The sequence below is a fragment of the Manis javanica genome, chromosome 3 (genome assembly GCF_040802235.1).
Source record: "Manis javanica isolate MJ-LG chromosome 3, MJ_LKY, whole genome shotgun sequence".
Taxonomy (NCBI): domain Eukaryota; kingdom Metazoa; phylum Chordata; class Mammalia; order Pholidota; family Manidae; genus Manis; species Manis javanica.
In genome coordinates this window covers 147,878,893-147,901,375 of record NC_133158.1, presented here as the reverse complement: position 1 = coordinate 147,901,375, position 22,483 = coordinate 147,878,893, and the positions used below count along the sequence as shown (strand labels likewise).

The 22,483-nt window shown below is 38.0% G+C and overlaps 1 protein-coding gene across 3 annotated transcripts; it reads right to left on the bottom strand.

Annotated features, from left to right (window-relative positions):
• Positions 1–2,692: 2,692 nt before the first annotated feature.
• C3H3orf33 (chromosome 3 C3orf33 homolog) lies at positions 2,693–16,008 on the bottom strand. Of its 3 annotated transcripts, none has more exons than XM_036997929.2 (5): positions 15,470–16,005; positions 13,591–13,650; positions 10,212–10,359; positions 8,875–9,035; positions 2,693–3,496 (listed from the first exon to the last, which is right to left on the bottom strand). In XM_036997929.2, the coding sequence occupies exons 1-5, from the start codon at positions 15,581–15,583 to the stop codon at positions 3,095–3,097; spliced, it is 885 nt and encodes a 294-aa protein (XP_036853824.2). In that variant the 5' UTR covers positions 15,584–16,005; the 3' UTR covers positions 2,693–3,094. The 3 variants fall into 3 exon arrangements, with proteins under 3 accessions (XP_036853824.2, XP_036853826.2, XP_036853825.2); XM_036997931.2 differs by lacking the exon at positions 15,470–16,005 and adding an exon at positions 15,080–15,368; XM_036997930.2 differs by lacking the exon at positions 13,591–13,650 and having other exon boundaries at positions 15,470–16,008.
• Positions 16,009–22,483: the final 6,475 nt, after the last annotated feature.

Below are 22,483 nucleotides of genomic sequence, written 5' to 3'. Positions count from 1 at the left end.
CCTGAGACAAGGTGAAAGAAGCATGATAAAATGAAGCAAGATAGAGGAAGTACCTGGTGGATAGCCCATATTCCCATCACTTAAGAATACATGTTTCCTGTCTGTTGAACTGACACCATGTTAAGTGAAAAGACTGAAGCAGCCTTACCAATACTACACACACACACACACACACACACACACACACACACACACACACACACACGCACAAGTGGAGTGATTAAGCCCACTCCTTCCACATGCAAACCTATGCGTCCTTACTATCACAGATGGTGGGATCCAGCAGTAAAAGGCTGTAAAGGCTGTGAACTACACAGCCTCGGAAATCAAGCACGTGGGGAAAGAAATAGTTAAGAAACCTCCCGAACCTGGGAACTATGACACGGAGGCCCTCTAGAGGCCTCATGGTCCAATACTGTGATGACCACATAAGCTAGAGAAGATTCAGCCTTTGGACAATCTCATGGATGGAACAGAGACATCAGCACCACAAACAGAAAGCAAAATGTTAGGAGACTTTGGTTGGTTGTTTCCATCTCTGGGTGTTGCTGAGATATGCTTTTATCTGCCAAAATAAAAGCTGCCAAATAATGACAGTGCTGGATCATATACGTATGGCCATAGTTCTTCCTCTTTGGCCAAGTTTTGTTCAACATTGTGATAAAGTTGGTGTTGCTGTTAACATTTCATACATAAGAAGTATGACTGGAAAATGATAAATAAAACCCCAGAAAGGAAATGTGGATCTAAGAAAATAGATGGTAAATGTGGACCATAAAAATCCAATCCTTTTGAAACACAGTAAGAAATAGATATTTGATAGAAATATATTTTAAAAGTAAAAAGAGACGTCTAAATACTCAACATACTGTGAATATTAACTAAGGGAAACCTCACTGACATGGTGTCAGGAGGCCTACAGATGCTCACATGCCCACCACTCATCAATCTCAGATCCCACCAGAAGAGACAGATGCCACACTTTTCTATACTGCTTCCACCTTCTGCCTCCCTGCTACAGCCCAGCCAATGAGAAGCCATGATACAGGGAACTTCCAGTTCACTCCAATGGACTTTTGGCTTAGAAACAGCCCTCCTAACTACACCCCTTCCTCTATAAAAGAGTGTTCCTCTCCTTTGTTTCCAGGACATGCCTATGGTTCTGCAGTAGCTTGCATATCCCAGATTGCAATTCTCTGCTATTCTCGAAAAAAACTTGTTTTTGCTGGTAAAATGACTGACTGGTTTACTTTTTAGATTCATAATAACAAAAGGACAGAAGACCAGAGGGAAAAGGTGATTGGACCCTGCTGTTTTAAAGACAAGAGACCAACAAGTAGTAAATTTCTTCTTGAGAAAGACAAAGGACCTGGGCTTTGGTCAGAAATTCAGCCTAAAAGGAACTTTTCCATTTTCTCTGATGGCCCCGATATAACCATCTCCACCAACAAAGATCCAGCCTCTCTGCAATTATCTGGTTCACCTTGCCCTTGGTTCATGAAACAAACTGGTCTACTAGACACCAAAGACAAAAGTCTGAAAAGCAGAGGTTGTGGAGGAACAGGAAGAACATTACTGGCCAACGGGATTTGTCCTAACCTTCATGGAGGTGTTCAAATTGCCACTACCTAAGCGGAGAATAAGAATATTCAGCTAACAGTGACTGCACATGGTAGAAGTCCCACTGGTCCACTTTCTTCTTGCCCACCCTGTCCATAAAATTAGGGTTCCCTACTACATCCTCAAAGGCAAAGTTAGACCAGGCTGTCCAGTACACAGAAAGAACAGCCTCACCTTCACATGGCTTAACTGGGAAGATAGGGACCCACTAGCGGAGCTGGTACAGGTCATCGGAACTAACCACAGTGGTTATGTATAAGATCTGACATCTCTGGGAGGCAAACTAGGACAGAGGCGGCTCAAGAACTTGCCCTAAAACTAGTTTAAATCTACTCTTGTTAAATCTCTGTAAATAAAAATAAAATATTCCCTTAAAACAAAAAGGTTTGGAGGCATTAGACCCAGGGAATAAAAACTAGGATGTAACCTCATATCCTACTCCAAAGGTGATGAAATAAAATCACATACAAAAAAAGAATCTTTGGAAAATTTGGGACCTAAAACTTAATGTTCAGTTAGAAAATGTTGGGAAATCCACTTTGTTTTAACCAAGCAGCAGCAGTGAACTTCTCATTCTGTATTACTGATTCTAGTAGGAGTCAATTATTTGAATGAAATAATACCTCTGACTTCAGTATAACAAACCGTTAAGAAAAACTGTAGACATTGTGGATGTTAGTATATTATTGCTGGTGCTGTGAAAGAGGCTTATACTGTCAGGATGATTCTAGCAGCAATTATGTATGTCAAATCCTCAAACCAACTTAAACTGGCTTTTAAAAATCAAGAACTTTACTACCTCACATGAGAAACTGTGTGGCAAGATAGCTTCAAGGATTGGCTACTTCAGGGACTCAACAGTATCCTAAGGCAACCTTTTCATCCTATCCTCTGTGCTGCCATCCTCAACACATTGTTTTTATCCTTAGGATTATCTCTCTCTTCTAACAACAGGTAGAAATTAGCCATTCTTTATTATTACAAATGATCTAAGTGACGTCTTGTAGCTCTAATCCAAATTTGCAAGCAGTTAGAAAGCAGTTGGGAGAAAAGAGTAGGCTCAGACATGATGTATAAAGAGAGTACTTTATTATAAGCAAGCAAAACTGATAAAATTTTTAAAAACATTCCTTTTAAACAAAATTAAATATGGCTTCCCAAAATAACTAAAAGAACACTATTTGGCCAATAGTTAAACTCCCTCTTCAAATATTAGCACGACATGTATATCTTCCAACCTGGTAACCTTTAATAGAATGTTTCATTTTTCCTAAAAGCCTATTACATGAATCATAATTTGTTTAAATTATTCTGATATTACATTTATAATAAGCATCTCTGAAATATTTAAATACCATTAGAATGCACCTTTGATCACTGATGAAATTTCCATTTCAACTCAATGAAACATATCTATATATTTACATATTTTGCTCCTTTCAGAGTAGATCACCTCTAGCCCTCTTGGAATATTTCACCCTTTTCTACGAAAGTGTATGCGACTTATAAGTTCTCTGAACTTCAGTAGTAAAGAGTAGTTATTCATGCTGTCTTTCCATGTTTCATAAGTCTGTCTAAATTTGTCATAATAACTTCCTTTTTTCAAGTTGAAATCTGATCCAATTTTTTTTAAATAACTGTCTTTTTTCCATATTTCTCTCCAGGAACCTTTGAATTTTTCCAAATAAGTTTCCTTTTCAGATTCTTCCTTCCACATTCCTTCTCCTTTTTTCAAGGCTGTTAATTCAGCTTTAAGTAAGTTTCTGTGAATTTTCCAATAGATTTTAGAATCATAATTTAGCCCTTTAACAAGAACGGTTTTGCCAAGGCCTCTTCTCAAAATTTCTTCATTCAGATTCACATTAAAATATCTACCCTTGAACAAAAAAATGACAGAAACCAATTATTTAAGATAATTGCTACTATACTGATAACATCTTACTCACTTCAAAATCAGTCACTCAGCAGCTTTACTCCTCCTGAGAAAAGAAAAACAATGCAAAAGGGTTCCCCAAGAGCTTAGCACAGCTAATGCTAAGTCCAGGAATTGCATTACATTACAAATTTCATTACATTTCAACTGACTCAAAGTTGACCCTCTTTTAGAACACAGTTCCCCCATAAGCTCATTGGTCCCCTAACCCAAAGAGGCATAGAAGTAACAGAGAATGAAAAGCGATTTGGGGTTTGTTCATTGTTTAGAGGGAGAATGGAGCACCCAAGATATGCATAATGACAGGAGGCCACAGCAAAATAAACTAACTAAAAAGTTGACAAATCCAAAGTCAACTAAATCATCACTAAGCTGTTAAATTAGCTTCATAATTTCATGTGTTTAGGAAGGCACTGGCATCTATATCCATTTTAAAATGCTTTACACACACACACACAACTAACATAAAACATAGGCCTGGCCCTTGAATCTTCATCCTTCTGCAAATTTCATTTCATGAAATACCTTCCTTCTTAATGAAACAATACAAATAGGATTTTCCCCCTACTAATTTACAGTATGAAGGAGCTCCTGCTTAGCTAATCCTATAGCCCTCGTGAGACTTTAACTTAAAGATTAATTTTAACAAAGAACTAATAATTTTTTGAAATGTAGTTGCTAACAATATTATATTGGTTTCAAGTGTGCAACATAGTGATTCAACAATTATATATATTGCTAAATGCTCACAGGTTAAGTGTAACAAGTTACTACCATCATGTCAACATACAAAGATGTTACCAATATCATTGACTATATTCCCTATGCTGTACTTTCATCCCCCTGATGATCACCTTCCCTTCCCTGATTACCTTCCCCTGTCTCTCTCATGCTCTCCCATGAGAGACATCTTATGTCAATGTTAGGACATCTCAGAATTTTTCCTTATCACACTTGATTTCTTTCTTTTATGTTGGTATCATTAATATACAATCCAAGAGCAATATTGTGATTACTAGATTCCCCCCATTATCAAGTCCCCTCCACATACTCCATTACAGTCACTGTCCATCAGCGTAGTAAGATGCTATAGAATCAGTACACAGTACAATCATCTTGTGTTGTACTGCCTTCCCTGTGCACCGCCCCTCCACCCCCCACCCTACATTATGTGTGCTAATCATAATGCCCCCTTTTCCCCCTTATCTCTCTCTTCCCACCCATCCTCCACAGTCCCTTTCCCTTTGGTAATAACTGTTAGTTCAATCTTGGGTTCTGTGAGTCTGCTACTGTTTTGTTCCTTCAGTTTTTGCTTTGCTCTTATACTCCACAGATGGGTGAAATCATTTGATAGTTGTCTTTCTTTCTTGCCTGGCTTATTTCACTGAGCATAGTACCCTCTAGCTCCATCCATGTTGTTGCAAATGGTAGGATTTGTTTTCTTTTTATGGCTGAATAATATTCCATTGTGTATATGTACCACATCTTCTTTATCCATTCATCTACTGATGGACACTTAGGTTGCTTCCATTTCTTGGCTATTGTAAATAGTGCTGTGATAAACATAGGAGTGCATCTGTCTTTTTCAAACTGGGCTACTGCATTCTTAGGGAAAATTCCTAGGAGTGGAATTTCTGGTTCAAATGCTATTTCTATTTTGAGTTTTTTGAGGAACCTCCTCCATGCTGCTTTCCACAATGGTTGAACTAATTTACATTACCACCAGCAGTGTAGGAGGGTTCTCCTTTCTCCACATACTCACCAACATTTGTTGTTGTTTGTCTTTTTGATGGTGGCCATCCTTACTGGTGTGAGGTGATATCTTACTGTGGTTTTAATTTGCATTTCTATGATGATTAGGGATGTGGAGCATCTTTTTACATGCCTATTGGCCATCTGAATTTCTTCTTTGAGAAGTGTCTGTTCTGTTCCTCTGCCCATTTTTTAATTGGATTATTTGCTTTTTGTTTGTTGAGGTGCATGAGCTCTTTATATACTTTGGATGTCAACCCCTTATCAGATATGTCATTTACGAATATATTCTCCCATACTGTAGGATGCCTTTTTGTTCCATTGATGGTGTCCTTTGCTGTACAGAAGCTTTTCAGTTTGATAAAGTCCCACTTGTACATTTTTGCTTTTGTTTCTCTTGCCCGGGGAGATATGTTCATGAAGAAGTTGCTCATGTTTATGTCCAAGAGATTTTTGCCTCTGTTTTTTTCTAAGAGTTTTATGGTTTCATGACTTACATTGTCTTTGATCCATTTCAAGTTTACTTTTGTGTATGGGGTTAGACAATGATCCAGTTTCATTCTCTTACATGTAGCTGTCCAGTTTTGTAAACACGAGCTGTTGAAAAGGCTGTCATTTCCCCATTGTATATCCTTAGCTCCTTTATCAGATATTAATTCACCATATATGCATGGGTTAATCTCTGGACCCTCTATTCTGTTTCACTGGTCTATAGTCTGTTCTTGTGCCAGTACCAAATTGTCTGGATTACTGTGGCTTTGTAATACAGCTTGAAGTTGGGAAGCAAGATCCCCCCTGCTTTATTCTTCCTTCTCAGGATTGCTTTGGCTACTCGGGGTCTTTTGTGGTTCCATATGAATTTTAGAACTATTTGTTCCAGTTCGTTGAAGAATGCTGTCAGTTTTTTGATAGGGATTGCATTGAATCTGTAGATTGCTTTAGGCAGGATGGCCATTTTGTCAATATTAAGTCTTCCTACCCAAGAGCATGGGATGTATTTCCATTTATTAGTGTCTTCTTCAATTTCTCTTAAGAGAGTCTTATAGTTTTCCGGGTATAGGTCTTTCACTTCCTTGGTTAGGTTTATTCCTAAGTATTTTACTTATCACTCTTTAAAACTGTGTTTATTAACTCCTTATATTCATGTACCAAAAGTTACTGCATTTTAGGAACAAAAGGTTACTTTATTCCTTTTGATGTCTCCTTTAAACCTGGCATTTTCGCACTTTTAGAATTTAACTGTACATTGTCTAATGAAGCTATTAAAATATTAATGCTTTAACAACACCACATTTTTTACTCCCTCTCCTCCACATTTCTTTTGTACCTTTTTATTTAGTTATTCCCTTAACTAATTTTTAGATGTCATTGATTTTACCAATTTTGTCCTTTAACCTTCCTACTAGCTTCTGTGTGATTGGTCTACTGCCTTTGTCACATGTTTCCTTTTACCAGTGAAATTTTTTCCCTTCATAATTTTCTCACTTCTAGTTATGGCCTTTTCTTTTCCTCTTAAAGCAGTTCCTTTAACATTTCTTATAACACGGAATGTAGACTAGTGATTGCCTTGTGGGGGCAGGACAGGGAGATAGGAGAATGGGATAAATAGGTGCAAACTTCCAATTATAAAATAAAGTTTTCAGGGGGATGAAAGTACAGCATAGGGAATATAGTCAATAATATTGGTAACATCTTTGTATGTTGACATGATGGTAACTACACTTAACCTGTGAGCATTTAATAATATACATAATTATTGAATCACTATGTTGTATACTTGAAACCAATACAATATTGTTAGCAACTACATTTCAAAAAATTATTAGTTCTTTGTTAAAATTAATCTTGAGGTTAAAGTCTCACAAGGGCTATAGGATTAGCTAAGCAGGAGCTCCTTCATACTGTAAATTAGTCGGGGGAAAAAAATAGGCCATTACTTATTATCAGTAATAGGCCATAGGTAACCAGACACTCCACATTCCTGGATGAGTCACTTCAACAATTATCTAAAGGGTCCCCAGAACCACTGCGTCCCTCTTGAGTGTGAATAGCATATGACAAGCATCTAACTATCACCAGCAACCAATCCATGAGCCTTCCCTATGGACTATATACTTATCCCTGGACCTTCCCCAGTTTGCATGAGTCCATCTTCTTTATCTATAGCCAATGAAAATTTTAAAGAACTTTATTTAAGACACCTTATAAATATCCTGTTTCTTGAGTCTGGTGGACAAGTTGTTTCTGTGAATTGGCTGTGCTGCTGGTGAAGCAGAAAATTCCTGCCCCAGGACCCAGTCCTTATCTGGCGAGCATCTGCAAAGGCTCAATAAACCCTTTATTTCAGAGCTCTCTTGGTCTCTGGAGTTTCTGATTCACCAAAGGTTTATTATATTTTTCTTAGTCTTTTAAATTTTAGGAGCTCATTCCCTTAAACCAAATTCAGAATAATTAAAATTCAACCTCATACATTAGTAAAATCCAACAGAGGTAAATTACCACAATATGCATATAGCATCATTTGGTCACCTTCTAGGAAGTACTGTAAAGTATATAGGGTGAAGGGAGGGTGAAGGGAGGGCTCAGGAACCATGAAAAGCTGAGCTGAATACAGGCTTTTCCACTTAGTTACCCTGAGTCCCACCTGTAAATGGGAATAAAAACAATGATTCCATTGGGTGGTTTTAGGGGTAAATAAAATATACTCCTTAACTTAAAGGAGAAGGTAATACTTTTGTTAGGCTTTCAGCACCTTTTATATAATTTTATATACGTAAGATGCTTCAACCAGTGTTGAATAATTCTCATTTTGAAAGAAATAAATGAGATTTGGACATGCAAAATTAATAGATTTCATAACACTTTCTATTAAGAATTCAAAGAATTTTTAAGAACTATAATGGTTGCAATTTTAATTGCTCTAATGTCAGATTATCTTCAGGTTATTGTTTGTTATATAATAAAGGATATTAAAAATAAGAAAAACAAACTGTTCTCAACCATGTCAACTAATTCTTCTGTATTCTTTCTCAGTAATCATCCACCAGAAGGAATTTAGAGTAAGGCACATCTGAGAACTCAGGACACCAGTGAAAGTCAGCAGCATCTCCAGTTACACGGTGACTACAACCAATCATAGCGGTTTAAGAAAACTACTGAGGCAATCAGCTGACTGACTATGCATCATAACTTAAATATGCTCAACTTTCAAGTTCAAAAACTGAGCAATATTTACCGTCAGAAAACACCCTTGCTCTTTGTACTTTCCAGGTGACAAATCTCACTGAACAAGGGGTTTCTAATAACAAGTGATATAATATACTCATACATAAATAAACGTATAAAGATATTACTTAAATTAGCAATGTCCAGAATCATTAAAAACTTTCAGTATGTTTCCTTTTTATTAATTTTCTATTTTTTCCATAATAAACATCTATAAGTAGAATTTTATAACAAAATTTATATGTGAAACACCTGGCTCTCTATACATAATCACTATTAGTGGTTTAAAAAGACAAAACTTCAGGCCCATGATATATTGGTCATTGTTTCTTCATACGACTTACCTTATTCACTAAAAGATAGCAAAACAGTGCTGAATTCTCCTTTCCAAGAAGTTGGAACCACAGTAATTGGGAAGGTTTTAGCTCTTTTTGCAACCACACCTTCCCAGATTCAGTGAGTTCTACTCCAGCCAATTTAACCAGCAGAACACCACACGGCTCTTCTAAAAAAGGTGAGGTAGAAAAAAATTTAGCTTTAATACCATGCTGCAAAAGCAAATTTCAAAGTCATCTCATTCCCAAAAAACAACTGATTATGTTTATTTTCAAATATCCAGACTCTCTCAATATCCATTTTTGCCTGTATTCAAGTTTTCTTTAAAACAATATGAGTACATTTAAAGTAATACAAGTATGTAACATAAGACATAATTTCAAAATTCCACTTCAGTAAGCTTTAGAACAGTATTTGTGGCTTAACCAATTTATATTTTTCCTTTAAACCTTCCAGATGTGTGTGTGTATATATATATATATATTAATAATATATATATTAATTAAAGAAAGCTTCACAGAAGAGCTGATATTTGAGCAGGATACTAAAGAATCAATCAGAATTTAACAGGAGCCAAGGGGCTCTGAGCAAAGAACTATGCCTATGAGAGCACATGGAAGCAGCAGGAAGGGCTGTGTGGCTGGGGTCTCTGACATGAAGCAGGGAGAAATGGGAATTGTGGCCCCAGCCCCACTCCCAGCTCTTCAATCTCCTTTGGTGCCTCTTGTCCCCTTCATCCCTAGGCCCCAGCTACACGAGTCTTCTTATGGATTATCAAAAGTTCCCAGCTCATTTCTATGCATGCTCTTCCTAGCTAGCCTTCTCTCATTCTTCAGGTCTCTGATTAAATAACAACTCTTCAATGAGGCTTCCTCTGATCACTTTGAATGTGTAGGTTTCCCCTTCTTGTGACCCCCAGTAATTCTCATCCTAGTGCCTTGTTCCTTTTCTTCAAGGTTGTTAGGACAATTTTCATTTGTTTGTTGTCTATCTTCCACTAGACTGCAAAGCTCCAAGGGATAGCGTGGTCTTGTTTGTTCCACTCAGCACTGCACAGCCAATATAGAGCCTAGACATAATAGCTGCTCAATATTAGCAGAGTGAATACTTGAATTCCTGAATGAAATACTGAGTGGCAGAATAAAAAGAAAAGAGGGAAGGAAGAAAGGAAATGTAGAGCCAAATTAAACAGTTCCTTGTATGTAAGGCCAAGAACTTGGAATTTCTCTCACAGATAACGGAGAGTTATTAAAAGTTAAAAATGTTTCTGCTATTTTACAAATAACTTCTAATAAAGGAACACTAAAATAGTTATTTAGTCATATTATTCTTGCACTTTACTTACTTCTCCAAGAAGATATAATAGGTAAAGTAATGGGAATATGTTCAATCTCTAAACCATTCTCAGTTATTCGGCGTACTCGTCCACGAAGTTTGACATTCCTCCTTACAAATTCTAGTGGAATATCTGAAGAACTCGTAAACTTTGATGTCTGTTGATTTACAAGGAGAAAAATATAATATTTTATTATTGTCATTTCAAAATTAAGTATGTCAGATTGTTATCTAAACATTTAAGAAGACATAATCAGAAAAATTTTAACTTAGTCCTTAGTTTTATATTAATATTTTAGTCTGATTTAATCAAGTGTTTATAAGAACATTATTTAGTTCTTTTGTCACTATTTTACTATTCCAGGCTACTATATAGAGAACATTAAATGGTACTTCTAAAAGCTTACATCCTCAAAACAGGAAACAATTCATCAAAAAGCAGTGAGTATAATCTGTGCCTGGCCCCACACAAATCTGGTTAAACAGTCACCATCCTATTCTATAGAAAAAAATATAATCATGCTTGTACTGCTGGGAGAACCTAAACAAAGCAGAGTGAAGTTAAATTAGAATTCTCAATCAATAAGATTTTTTTCCTTATTTTTTATCTTGTAGGAGAGAAAAGCCAAAAAAAAAAATTTTTAAATGGCTAACATGAATTTATTTAAATACCTAATGCCATGGAGTTAGTCAAAACTTTGTAACTACGTCTCCACATTAACAATACTACAGGAACTATTTTTATTCATACACATGACTAGTTAAGAGCATCACATACGCAGAGGATAAATTAGTATCCAACTTCTTAAGACAGTTAAGTTGAACTGAAAAAGAAAAAAAGTCCACACAAGAAAAATATCGTAGCAGGTAAATCCGGAATGTGGAACAGTCAACGGAATGACTTGGCTGCTCTAACAAATTAATGGCCTGGGGGGAAAAATGCAGGTGAGGAGTGATAGACCCTTATAAAATATATAAGGTTTAAGAGATACAACAAACAAATGCGATATATGGACCACCTGAATCCTGATTTAAACAGATCACGTATTTAAAAAAGAAATCATTAAGGCAATCAAGGAATTTTAATAGGGACTGAGGATTAGATGGTAGAAAGGGGTTATTAATTGTATTATACATGATGATGTTAGAAGACAAATTGACATGAGGAGCCTTGGTGCAATACAAAACTAAGTATACACCATCACCTTCCTGTTTACAGTAAATCTTATGAGGAAACATGCAAACTGGATTGTGGAACATTCTATAAAATAGCTGAATTGGACTTATGAAGAACAAAGTTAAAAAATATAAGTAAATATTCTAGATTAAAGAAAACCAAAGAGACATGGCAACTAAATATAATGCATAATCTGTGATGGAATCTTAGACTGGGAAAAAATAGCTACAAAGGATATTTTGAGAAAATAAATCCCAATATGGACTGTATTTTAGATATTTCTGCAAAAATGTTAAATTTACTAGATGTGGTTGTATTAATGTGATTATGTAGGAAAATGTTCTTACAAAGCACACTAAAAAGTATTTAGAGCAAGTTTCCTGATGTCTACAACTTGATTTCAAATGGTTTTGGAGACAGAGAAAGCACAATTGTGGCAAAATGTTAACAACTGGTAAATCTAGTGAAAAGGTAGATGAGTGTTACGAAATTTTTCTGAAAATATTTGGGGGGAAAGAATTCTGGATCTGTTACCTGCATTAAGTCAAGAATGTGGAATATGCAGAATACAAAGAGAGGAGAAATTTTAAACCAAACCATGTACACTTTTAAGTGAGTCACTTTCAAAAGTTATTTGTGAAAAGGCTGGGAAAAACAGAGAAATGTGGGCTAATGTTCACACAGATGACTCCCAATATGGTGTTGTGATATCACTAAGGTGGCACTGCTGAGTTAACCAATGTTAAAGGGAGGGGGCATTCTAGGAATAAGCAATGAACCTCTGACCTGGATCCACTACAGTTTAATGTGATCATCACTGATTTGAATGAGAACATAAGGATCAAACAGCATAGTCTGATGGTGCTTGGAAGGGTATGAATACTAAAAGCCAGAGTAAGTATTTAAAAAGATCTTGACAACTAGAATGACAGGCTAAAATATAAACATCTGCTGTACTCCCCAAAACTAATCAAGGGTAAAGGAGAATCAGTTAATAGCAGCATACATGAAAAAAATTTCGAGGCTTCAGTTAACTGTGAGCTCAAAATGAAAGTATGACAAGGCTACCAAAAAAGTACTAACTCCCTCTCTTCACTCTTCCCTCACAGCCCCCACCAGTGTTGAACCCGAAGCAACATTATTCATGTATTTTTAAGGGCTAACACGAGAAATGATACCTCAGCACTATTTTCATCTAAACTCTTAATCAGATCATTTAATATTTAGACAACTGTGAAACCTTCAAAATACAAATGTCATGGAACATACATATTATAAGATAACGAAAAAAGTAAAATGAAGAGAATTGAAGTTTCGAAAGTTCCATTCTACAAATTTATATATATATATACATATATATATAAAAGCTAAACATGAGTCACTTACAAAATCACGGAAATGTTATAAGAAAGCCTATTAGATATAAGGTGAAAAATGAGTTCAAGGCATTAATAAAAAAAAGATAAAAGTTCTGACACTGGAGTCAGGGGAAAAGGCAACAGCTGGAAACATGTAGTATAGTAGAATAATGCTAGGTAGTCAATAATAATATTAAATGATATACACATAATAAATGTAGGAATTAAATATACAGAGATGCAATAAATCCATGTCAGATTGTAATATGACAGTAAAATTACACCCTATGGCAACAATCAGTTATGTAAACAAATCCTTATAAATTTATAAATCCTGCATTATCAAGTGGATTCCACAATGACTATTAAAATATTGGAAGGGCAAAAAAGTGCTAACCGAAAGCATAAACTGTTTTTTTTCACATTGTACATCTTGCTTTATTCACTGAAAATAGACCTTCCTGATTGTTGCAAATCTGATGAAGCATAAATTAGCACTGAGACATATTTCAACTATGGTCTAAATGTAAAACCACTATAGAAAAGTTTTGAGATATTTCAAAATGTCTAAAATGCAAACTTAGTGATTACAGCATTCTAGCAAACCAAATCCTCTTCAGATTTCTTTTTACACATGAAGTGATTAAGGAAACAGGCTGTGCAATTATTTTTCATAATATCCTGTGGAGGTGTTAATTTTTAAACCAAGATCTTAAAAAACGTTCATTGTTCTAAAATACTATTTAAAAGCTTCTAATATGAATAACAAAATGATACACTGCTTGAGATAAAAACTGAAGTGAGAAAAAATTGTCTACTGCTCATCATAATGCTTTCTTCATTTTTTAACTTACCATTCGAACACTTCTTAGAAGTAACATTATTCCGGCTATGGTCATTACGGTGCTGATACTCTTCAGAAAGAGATTTAATGATTAAATCTCAGTAATTACTACTCACAATAGCAGAAGTACTAATCAGAAGGGAAAAAAGAAGACTGTCTTCCTATACCTAACTGTACAAAAAAGACACATCCTTCAACTAAAGGCCATTTCTTCCAAAAAACTGTCCACCTACTAATTAATCCTTCCTTTTTTCTCCAAATTTGGCATGCACAATAATTATATACGTAACATTGTTCTCTATAGAAAACAATTGTATTACTGTAACCACAAGTTCCTTCAACACATGCATGGGTCCAAAACCCCTTGTGCAATGCCCACAGTAATTCATGTAACCCTGAGTCTATGGTGGGAATTTAAATATTTGGTAGAACACTTTATCACCAAAACCTTAAAATATAACACTTTGGGAAATATATGTGGGTAAACAGTTGAGAAAAATTAGCAGTGTTTTTCAAGTGCTTCATTTAAACTGAAATAAGCCTAAAGGAATTCAGCAAAAAATTTAACTCCCTCAGCAAGTTATCTAACATGCTTTCCTTAAATAAACACGACTAGGTATATAAGAAATGAAGTTGAAAATAATACAAGAGTACATTCTGTGATTGGCTTATTTGGAGCAAAATATCCATGTGCTCATTTAAAGTTTCCTCTCTCAATCCTGCTCAGGTCATTTTTCAATTTTAAACAGTGCAGGCATGGTTCCTGCTTAACTGTAAGAACCAAGCCCTTGTCAATTAACACATAGGCATCTAGCATTCATTAATGCCACAACTGTTTATCTAGCACTAAGTGGTAGGCAGTACACTAAGGATGGAGATGCACCCGTGAATGAAACAGACATGGTCCTAGGAGGCCCTTGTGCCACTTGACCGCAGAGTACTTGCAAAGCTGATGATCCTACTCAACTTCTCAGCAGAATTTAACAAAGTAAAATCAATCTTTCTGAGAATTTTATCTTCACTTGGCCTCTAGAACACCTGGCTTTCCTAATTTTCCTTCTCCTTCCTCACTGGTCCTTCCTAGTCTTCGCTGACTTAATCCCCAAATCATAAATGGTAGAATTCTCAGGTTTCAGTTCCAGGACTCTGTCCTTAGCTTTTGACTCACTCCAAGATGCATACAAGCTTTAAATACTCCTTAAGGTTTATGTAGCTCGTTCCCAAGTTAGACGTCTTGTTCTGATCTCCCTTCAATACCAGAGTCCTATATCCAGTTGCCTAGACAACATCTAGAACTCCGTTTAGAAGTCTAATGACCATCTTCAAGTTCACATGTTGAAAAAATTCTGATTTTCCCAACAAATCTTTTACCCCCAGCTCCTCCCTACAAGCAACTTTCACCCCCATCCACCCAGCGGGAAGTCCCCATAATTCCTCTCTGTATCCCACACCTAAACCATCCACACCCCAACCGAGGCTTGGCCACAGTCCTCGCTCACCTGGTCATCTAAGATGTCCCTCCCCTGCTCGAACTCCAGTGGCCTCTCACTTCGCTTACAAACCAAAAGAACTCTCCCCGGGCTACAGCCCCTTCGTGCCGCGCCTGCCCTGGTCTCCTCTGCCCCTCCTCCCAAACTGCCCTAAGGGACCCGCGGGCGCCGCGGCGTCTCGCTCTCCGAGGCGCGCCCAGGCCCCGCTCGCGGGCGGCAGTCCTCAGGCCGCGCCGGCCGCCTCCCTGCCCCGCGGGCCGCGCCCCCGCCGCCGGCACACACGCCCCCCGGGCGCCGCGGCCCTCGGCGCTCCCCGGCCGCCGGCCTGGCCCGCGGTCCCCCAGGCTCGCGCCGCGAGGCCCAGCGCCCACCACTGCCCGGAAGGCGGGACGGCGGTACCCGGACGAGACGCAGGTGGTCGTCGGCCCACTGCGAGATCCGCGCCACCACATTGGGCGCCGCACGGTCCCGGTCCGGCGGCGGCGAGGCGGGGGCCGCGGGCCGCCCCGCCATGTTCCCGGCTTCCGCGAGCCCGCGTCGGGCTCCCTGAACGGACGGCAGGGGGCGCCGCGCTCCGGGCGGACTGCGGGGATCCTTGGCCCCCGGCTGTTGGCGGCGGTGCGCGCGGGTGGGAGGCGGAGTCCCGCTCTCGGCAGCCTGGGAGCGGTGGGTGGCCGGCCCTTCGCTCCTTCGGTCGCTTGCGGGCGGGCCTCCCAACTCGTAGGAGACACCCCTACAGGGATGCCCCGCGGAGACCTCGTGGCACAGGGACAGGGGCCGAAGGGCTCCCTGCCCTGCTGGTGGGCACCCGATTATGGGTTGGTGGCTTCATTTGGCCCAGCCTTAGCGTGGGTTCTGCATCTGCCGTGCACAAAGGAAACGGAAGTTGTTCGTTCCTTCTGCCTGGTCCCATATCATATGCTCTAAATCTTTGAACTGTTCATTGATTAAATGTGGAGAACTGACTGTTCAAGAAATCAATAGTATATTTTAAAGCAAAAATAAGGTGCAGGATGGTGCAAATGATCGGGTAAAAAAAAATGATTTGTGTAAACAGAAGTGTGTGTGTGTGTGTGTGTGTGTGTGTGTGTGTGTGTGTGTGTGTGTGTGTGTGTGTCCTTAAAGGCTACACAAGATACCTGTCACAGTGACTGCCCCTGGAGAGAGGGACTGGAGTGAACATGGGATGGAGCATTTCACTGTCAGCTCTAATAGCTATTTCACCATGATGAATAGCTATTTCTATTTCTGCACTGTCCAGTTTTCTAGCTAATTAGAGCCACATGTGACTCGAGTGCTTGAATTGGAGCTAGTGCAACTAAGGGACTAAATTTTTAATATTATTCGAATTAAATTGTCACATGGGGCTACTGTCTACCATAATGGACAGTACAGGCATACCGTTGGTATTTTTTGTTGACTTTATGCACATATTAACTTTAAAAGTCAAAATAGAGTTATGTTGTATTCCTAACATGTTATGAATAGTACCTTCAAGGAATGTATTGCCTCAGTAGTGTAGCAAATAGAAAGTAAATGACTGTAACTAACACTTAGACCTGCTTACTTGTTCTAAGTACTTTTCACATCTTAACTCCCTTGATCCTTGAAGCAACTGTATGAGGTAGACACTATTATTAACCCCAATTTTAAAGAAGAAATAATGCGCAGAGTAAGCCAATAGCCAAGGTCACCCAGCCAAGAAGTTGTGAGCTGGGATGCTGTGCTGGAATTCAACTCAGTCAGTTGGCCTCTATCAGACACCTAACCACAAAACTGCCTTCCGTAAAGGCCATCAGCTAAATCACATAAACCCCTATATATTTCCAGTGAGAGGGAAACTCAAATCATTGGGAAAAATTCAACTAAAAAGATACATTATAACCCAAATCCTTAATCCCTACTTAAAATAAAAACAAAAGTTCTGTATATTAATAGAGTTTGAAAAGCATTAGTTAATAAGTGGAAAAAGTAAGATTTTTTTCATGGGCAATTACATGCCCAATTCTGCTTCTTTTACTTTTCCAACATCCTGTATCTCTTTCCACCTCCTTTCTGCTCCCATCCTCACTGTCCTAGTTGAAGACAGTTCAATCCATTCTCCCTTCTTTCTGAAAGTCCATTTTGCAATATCCTAAATATCTGCCACCTGGGTATCTCTAAGTTCTCCAAATTTCTCAAAATGTCCTTCTCAGTAATCTTTCAGCATTGTCCAACTAACCACTGATGTAATAAATGTAGTGCTTGCCCCAGGATTTCTGCAGACCGATTGATTGGATTTAACATTCTCCTAGGTTAGGTCCACCAAGGAACAATGTTCCTTTTGCTGCTGGTGACACTGCATATGCTGCCTATGGGGGTAGAGAGGTATGCATGAAAAGTCATACTCAGATTCACTGCCCACACCTTAATGCTGCAGAATACCATGAACACAAAGATTGTATCTGTAATAGACTTCAGTAAAAATTGAAGTTTGATATTGAGTAGGTGGTATTACAATTTAAAAAATTTAACTGGATGTTAATGTGAATGTTCCAGGAACACAAGGGTGAAAAATAATAATATTTAGTGGGAACCCCTCACAAAATTATCCTAGTTTCCAGACTTCTTTCCAATTTCAAAGTCAACCCTTACACTTTTCTGAAATACTCCTTGTATGGACCGAATGTTTGTGTCCCACTTCCCCAATTCATATGTTGAAATTCCAACCCCAATGTGATAGTATTAGGAGGTGAGGTCTTTGGGATGTATCTGAGTTTAGATGAGGATGAGGGTAGAGCCCCCACGATGGGATTCATCTTTACAAGAAGAAGAGAGACAAGGGCCCCTTCTCTCCTCCATGTGAGCACACAGGGGGAATGCGGCAGTCTGCAAACCAGAAGAAGGGCTCTCTGCAGAAACTGCGTATGTCTGCACTTTGGTCTTAGACCTCCCAGCCTCCAAAATTGTGAGAAATACATGTTTGTTGTTTAAGCCCCCCGTCTATGGTAATTTATAATAGGTAGAGCAGGGACATGGGACAAGCATCATGATTAATTTTTCCTGCCTATGATGAAAAATGCCTGGATATAAATAGTATAGTAAGAACAGGAGGGACTCCATCTTAAAGCTAAGGTTCCATTTTAAAAACGGGGAGTTAGGAGGTAAGATTCCTAAGATACTTTATGGTAATTAGCCAGCAACTGACCCTATCTTAAGGCAGGGCAAGCAGTCCTAAATATGTTTCCACTTCTTGAGGGTAACCCCTATCTTGGAGAAGAACAGGATCAATAGATTCCTTGTATTAAGTTTATCTAGAGGACTGACTATGGATGATGACATAATGTCTCTCACCAGAGATAGACATCATGAGACCACATGTCAAGCCTACACCTCCCTGGCTCTATGCCTCATTCTTGAAATCCTTAAAAGACACCAAACCTTAGCCTTTAAGCATGTCTCTTGTCTGAGGCTACCCACACTCCCCTTTCTCTGAGTGTGTACTTTGCCTCAGATAAAGCCTCCTTGCTGCTCAAATTACTGTGTTTTGTCTATGCTCTCCTCTAAGCCTCTTGGGAGGTTAGTAAGACATCCCTTTCTCAGTAGTAAGCCTCTTTGTTACTTTGCTATTTCATTCAATTTTCTAGACTTGAGCAGTCTTACTCTCTCTGTTCTGCTTCAGACAAGTAGTGAAGGGCTACTGAGATCTCTGATTTAGGCTTGCAATTTCCCATCACCTGGGTGACCAGGATGGAACTGTAGCTGTACAATCATACTCTTTAGTCACCTGCCCAAAATTTTTTCTGTCCTTTGGGGAAGTTCTCAGAACATAATCTCACCCATCCAGTGTCCTGCTGCTCCCCCATATCCTGGGGTGGTAGGGGCTTATTTCCCACACCATGCACATATACCAAATGGACAATGGACAACAGGTGACCCTGGCTTCAGGAGTTGGCAAAGGATCTTTCCCATGCTGAGCAGGAGTTCAGTGAAGTTTCCTTTTCTCCCTCTGTTCTTCCTCGCTCTCTACTGCATGCACAGTTGCTGCCATTCACTACTATTCTTGCTTTAATGAATTCTTTCCTTACCTATATTTATAAGACCTGTTCATGAATTCTTTCTTGATCAGAGTCAAGAACTCTCCAGGTTGAAGTCTCACAAGCATGCATGGAGATCTCCCCAGATTGGCTGCCCAACAGCAATAGTGCCTTGAGATGACCAAAGCACCTATGTGCCTCAGGATCTGGGGGTCATGTCATAACTTCCTTGCTCCCCAAACTATTACCCTCTCACTTCAGCAGGCTGAGAGAAACCACTGCTGGCAGACAGACAAAAAGGTGACCGCACCCACTGCACATCAACAGCAACTGGGGCTGCACAGCAAGGGAGAACCAGGCACTGGAGAGGAAAGAGTTCTGAACTTCTGGGCACCACAGGATGCCTTCTTCATAAAGCCATTACGCTCTAGATCAGGAAGCATAGTGGATCCACCTAACACAAAGGAAGAGACAAAGAAACCCTGAGAAAATGAGGAGGCAGAGGAATATGTTCTAAACAAAACTATAGGATATGATACCAGAAAGAGGGCTAAATGAAACAGATTTAGCTAATTTTCACAAATTATCAGATTTATCACCAATCTTCTTGATAAAGATTTCCAAGTGAAAACTCATATTGACAATCTCAGGAAGGACTTCAACAAAGAGATACAAGAGCTGAAAAAGAGCCAGTTATAGCTGAGGAATACAGTAACTGAAATGAAATATACAATGGAGGGAAGGAATACTAGATTGCTGCAAGTAGAGGAGACAATCAATGATATGGAAATTAGAAAACAGCAACAAAACCACAAGAAGTGCTTTAAGTATTCCTATGATGATCGTGGGGAAAGGAACATACAGAGAAAGTTATGTCAGAGACTACTATGCTCACAAAAATCCATTTTTTACCTCTTGGCATTCAGCTACCCTGTATATTTCCAGCTTCCTTTACATTTACATTTACATTACACGGTCAGGTGAGTTTTGACCAATGAAATGCAGGCAGAATGATATATGCCACCTCCAGGCTTGGCTACTGCTAAAAGAAGCTTCCTGACAATTCTCTCCACTGTCTCATTTTCCTAGTCTGCTAAGAAGGTGTAGAGAATACAATAGGGACTCTAAGGTCCTATGGCGGGTACTGTTTCCTCCATTGAGAAAGTCTTGCTGTGAATAATACAACTGAAGTAACAGTGTGGTAGGTAATACAGCTAATACAGTCTACCGCAAGCTCATGGTTCAGTTGCCAACAGATAAGAATTGGTGCACCGCTGCCCTTGGAGGGGTACTGCCTTTGGGAGGCAAAAGGAAGTTGGATGCCTGATCCATTTATTAGAGCAGATCACCAGACAAATCGTAACCACGTGAGGCTGTTGCAGGAACAAGAAATAAACTATTATTTCAGTAAAGCCACTATCACTATTGCTTTTTTTTAAAGCACTTAATCTTGGTTAATATAGATTGTTAGAAAGAAAGAAAAAAAATGTCTAAACTACAAACAGAATACACAGTATTGTCAGATGATCTTACAATGCTGAGAAACTTTTATGAAATACACAAAGTAGAAATTGAGCAGATGGCATAGTCTGACCATAGAAAATAGACTAGTAATTAATTCTAAAAAGTTTTTAAGAAGCTAATTAAATGAAATATAAAAACAGTAATTTATCTTTGATAATTCTTTGGCCAAAGAGGAAATTTAAAACTCTAAATACTGCATATTCAGAAAATGCCAACAGTAAAGTCATATACATCAAAATTCAGGAGATTAAGGGCAAAGCTGCTCTGAAGTGCACTTACAGTCCTCAGTGAGAAATGCATAGACCTGAAGAAGTTAGAAAAAAGGGCATACAAACATAAAAAGGCAAGAGGGACAAAATAACAGATAAAAGGAGAAAACAATGTAATACATTTTTAAAAGAGTTGTAGGCTTGATAGATAAAATCTAGGAATCAGATTTTTATGGTAAATCAATAGTAAAAGCAGTAAAATAGACCTCTAAAAGCAAGACTAATCAAGAAAAAAAAGGATACTACTAATACATACAATATAGAAGAAAATATTAAGAAATTGTTTACTTTGGGGGAACATATAATTACCAACATTAACTGAAAGAGGAGATTATACTTGGCTAGAAAAACATGGATGTATAAAAGTTGGCAAACTATAACCTCTATAAAGATGAATAGAGGGACAATATATATTGCTTGGGTTTTTAAATCTACTAATTCAGAAACATGGGTATATACTTATGAAAGAAAAATATAACATATATTCCTTCTAAATTATCAGAGTGAATTTAAAAAGTTAAAATTATGTATCAAAAGATATATAGTGAAAAATTTTAGAAACAAATCTGTTAAGTATAATATGAGATGAACAAAGTCCAAACATCCACTATGACAATAGCAAACATACAAATACCACATTCATATCAGTGAGGGTACAAAAAACAAAGGAAACCATATGGTGTCCATAAGAGACACACTTAATATTGACTTGGAATCTTTAAATGTATTCAAAAGTCTATCATATACAAGGGCAAAGAATGGAGGATTCAGAATATTAAAATGAGTCATTAGAATTAAGGTTTTAAACATGAATGAGGTATATAGGATTGCTTTTTACTTGGAAAATAGAATCAAATATATTAATGAAGTATAATACAAAAATTATTGAAAATATAAAAGGAAATAAACACATATATAATAATGATGAGAAGAGAATTTAACAGAATTCCCAGCCTAGCATATCAAGAATAAAGTTTTTAAATTAAATTGGAGGAGCAAACCTAACTTAAATAAACTGACATTAATGTACAGAGATTTCATTTGTTTTAAGTAGTCCATATGTCATTTATAAAAATTGACCAGAGTAACCCACAAAGAAGAATTTAATAATTAAAAAAATGTAGAAGTCAAACATGCTTTACACTGAATACAATTGTTTAGAACTGAAATGCCTTAACATTGACTTGACTTACTATTGAGCTTCTCTGACAACAACACACAAGAAATGCTGAATTAAAATGAAACAAAATTTGAAATATGTGAAAGAGTCTAAAGGAAAGGAAGGTATATCCTCTAGTGATGAAAGTCAAGTAAACTGAAACCCTATTATAAACTCAAGAGCTGCCACCAGACTAGACAGGAAAAACTTGGACATGGTTGTAAGACCTAACGGGTGGCAGATGCAGTTTCAATGTCCAGTGGGACTAAGAAATATGACCTTGGGTTTCTGAGTGGTACAGAGGTAGTATTGAGGTTTACGTTTAAAACACTTTCAGCAGAACTGTAATTTTTTAAAATATCCAACCACTTGAAGACGAATGCTACAGGGTTCTAGATAGAATAAAAAGTAAAAACCATTGCACCACAAGTGGGTGTGTTGAGTT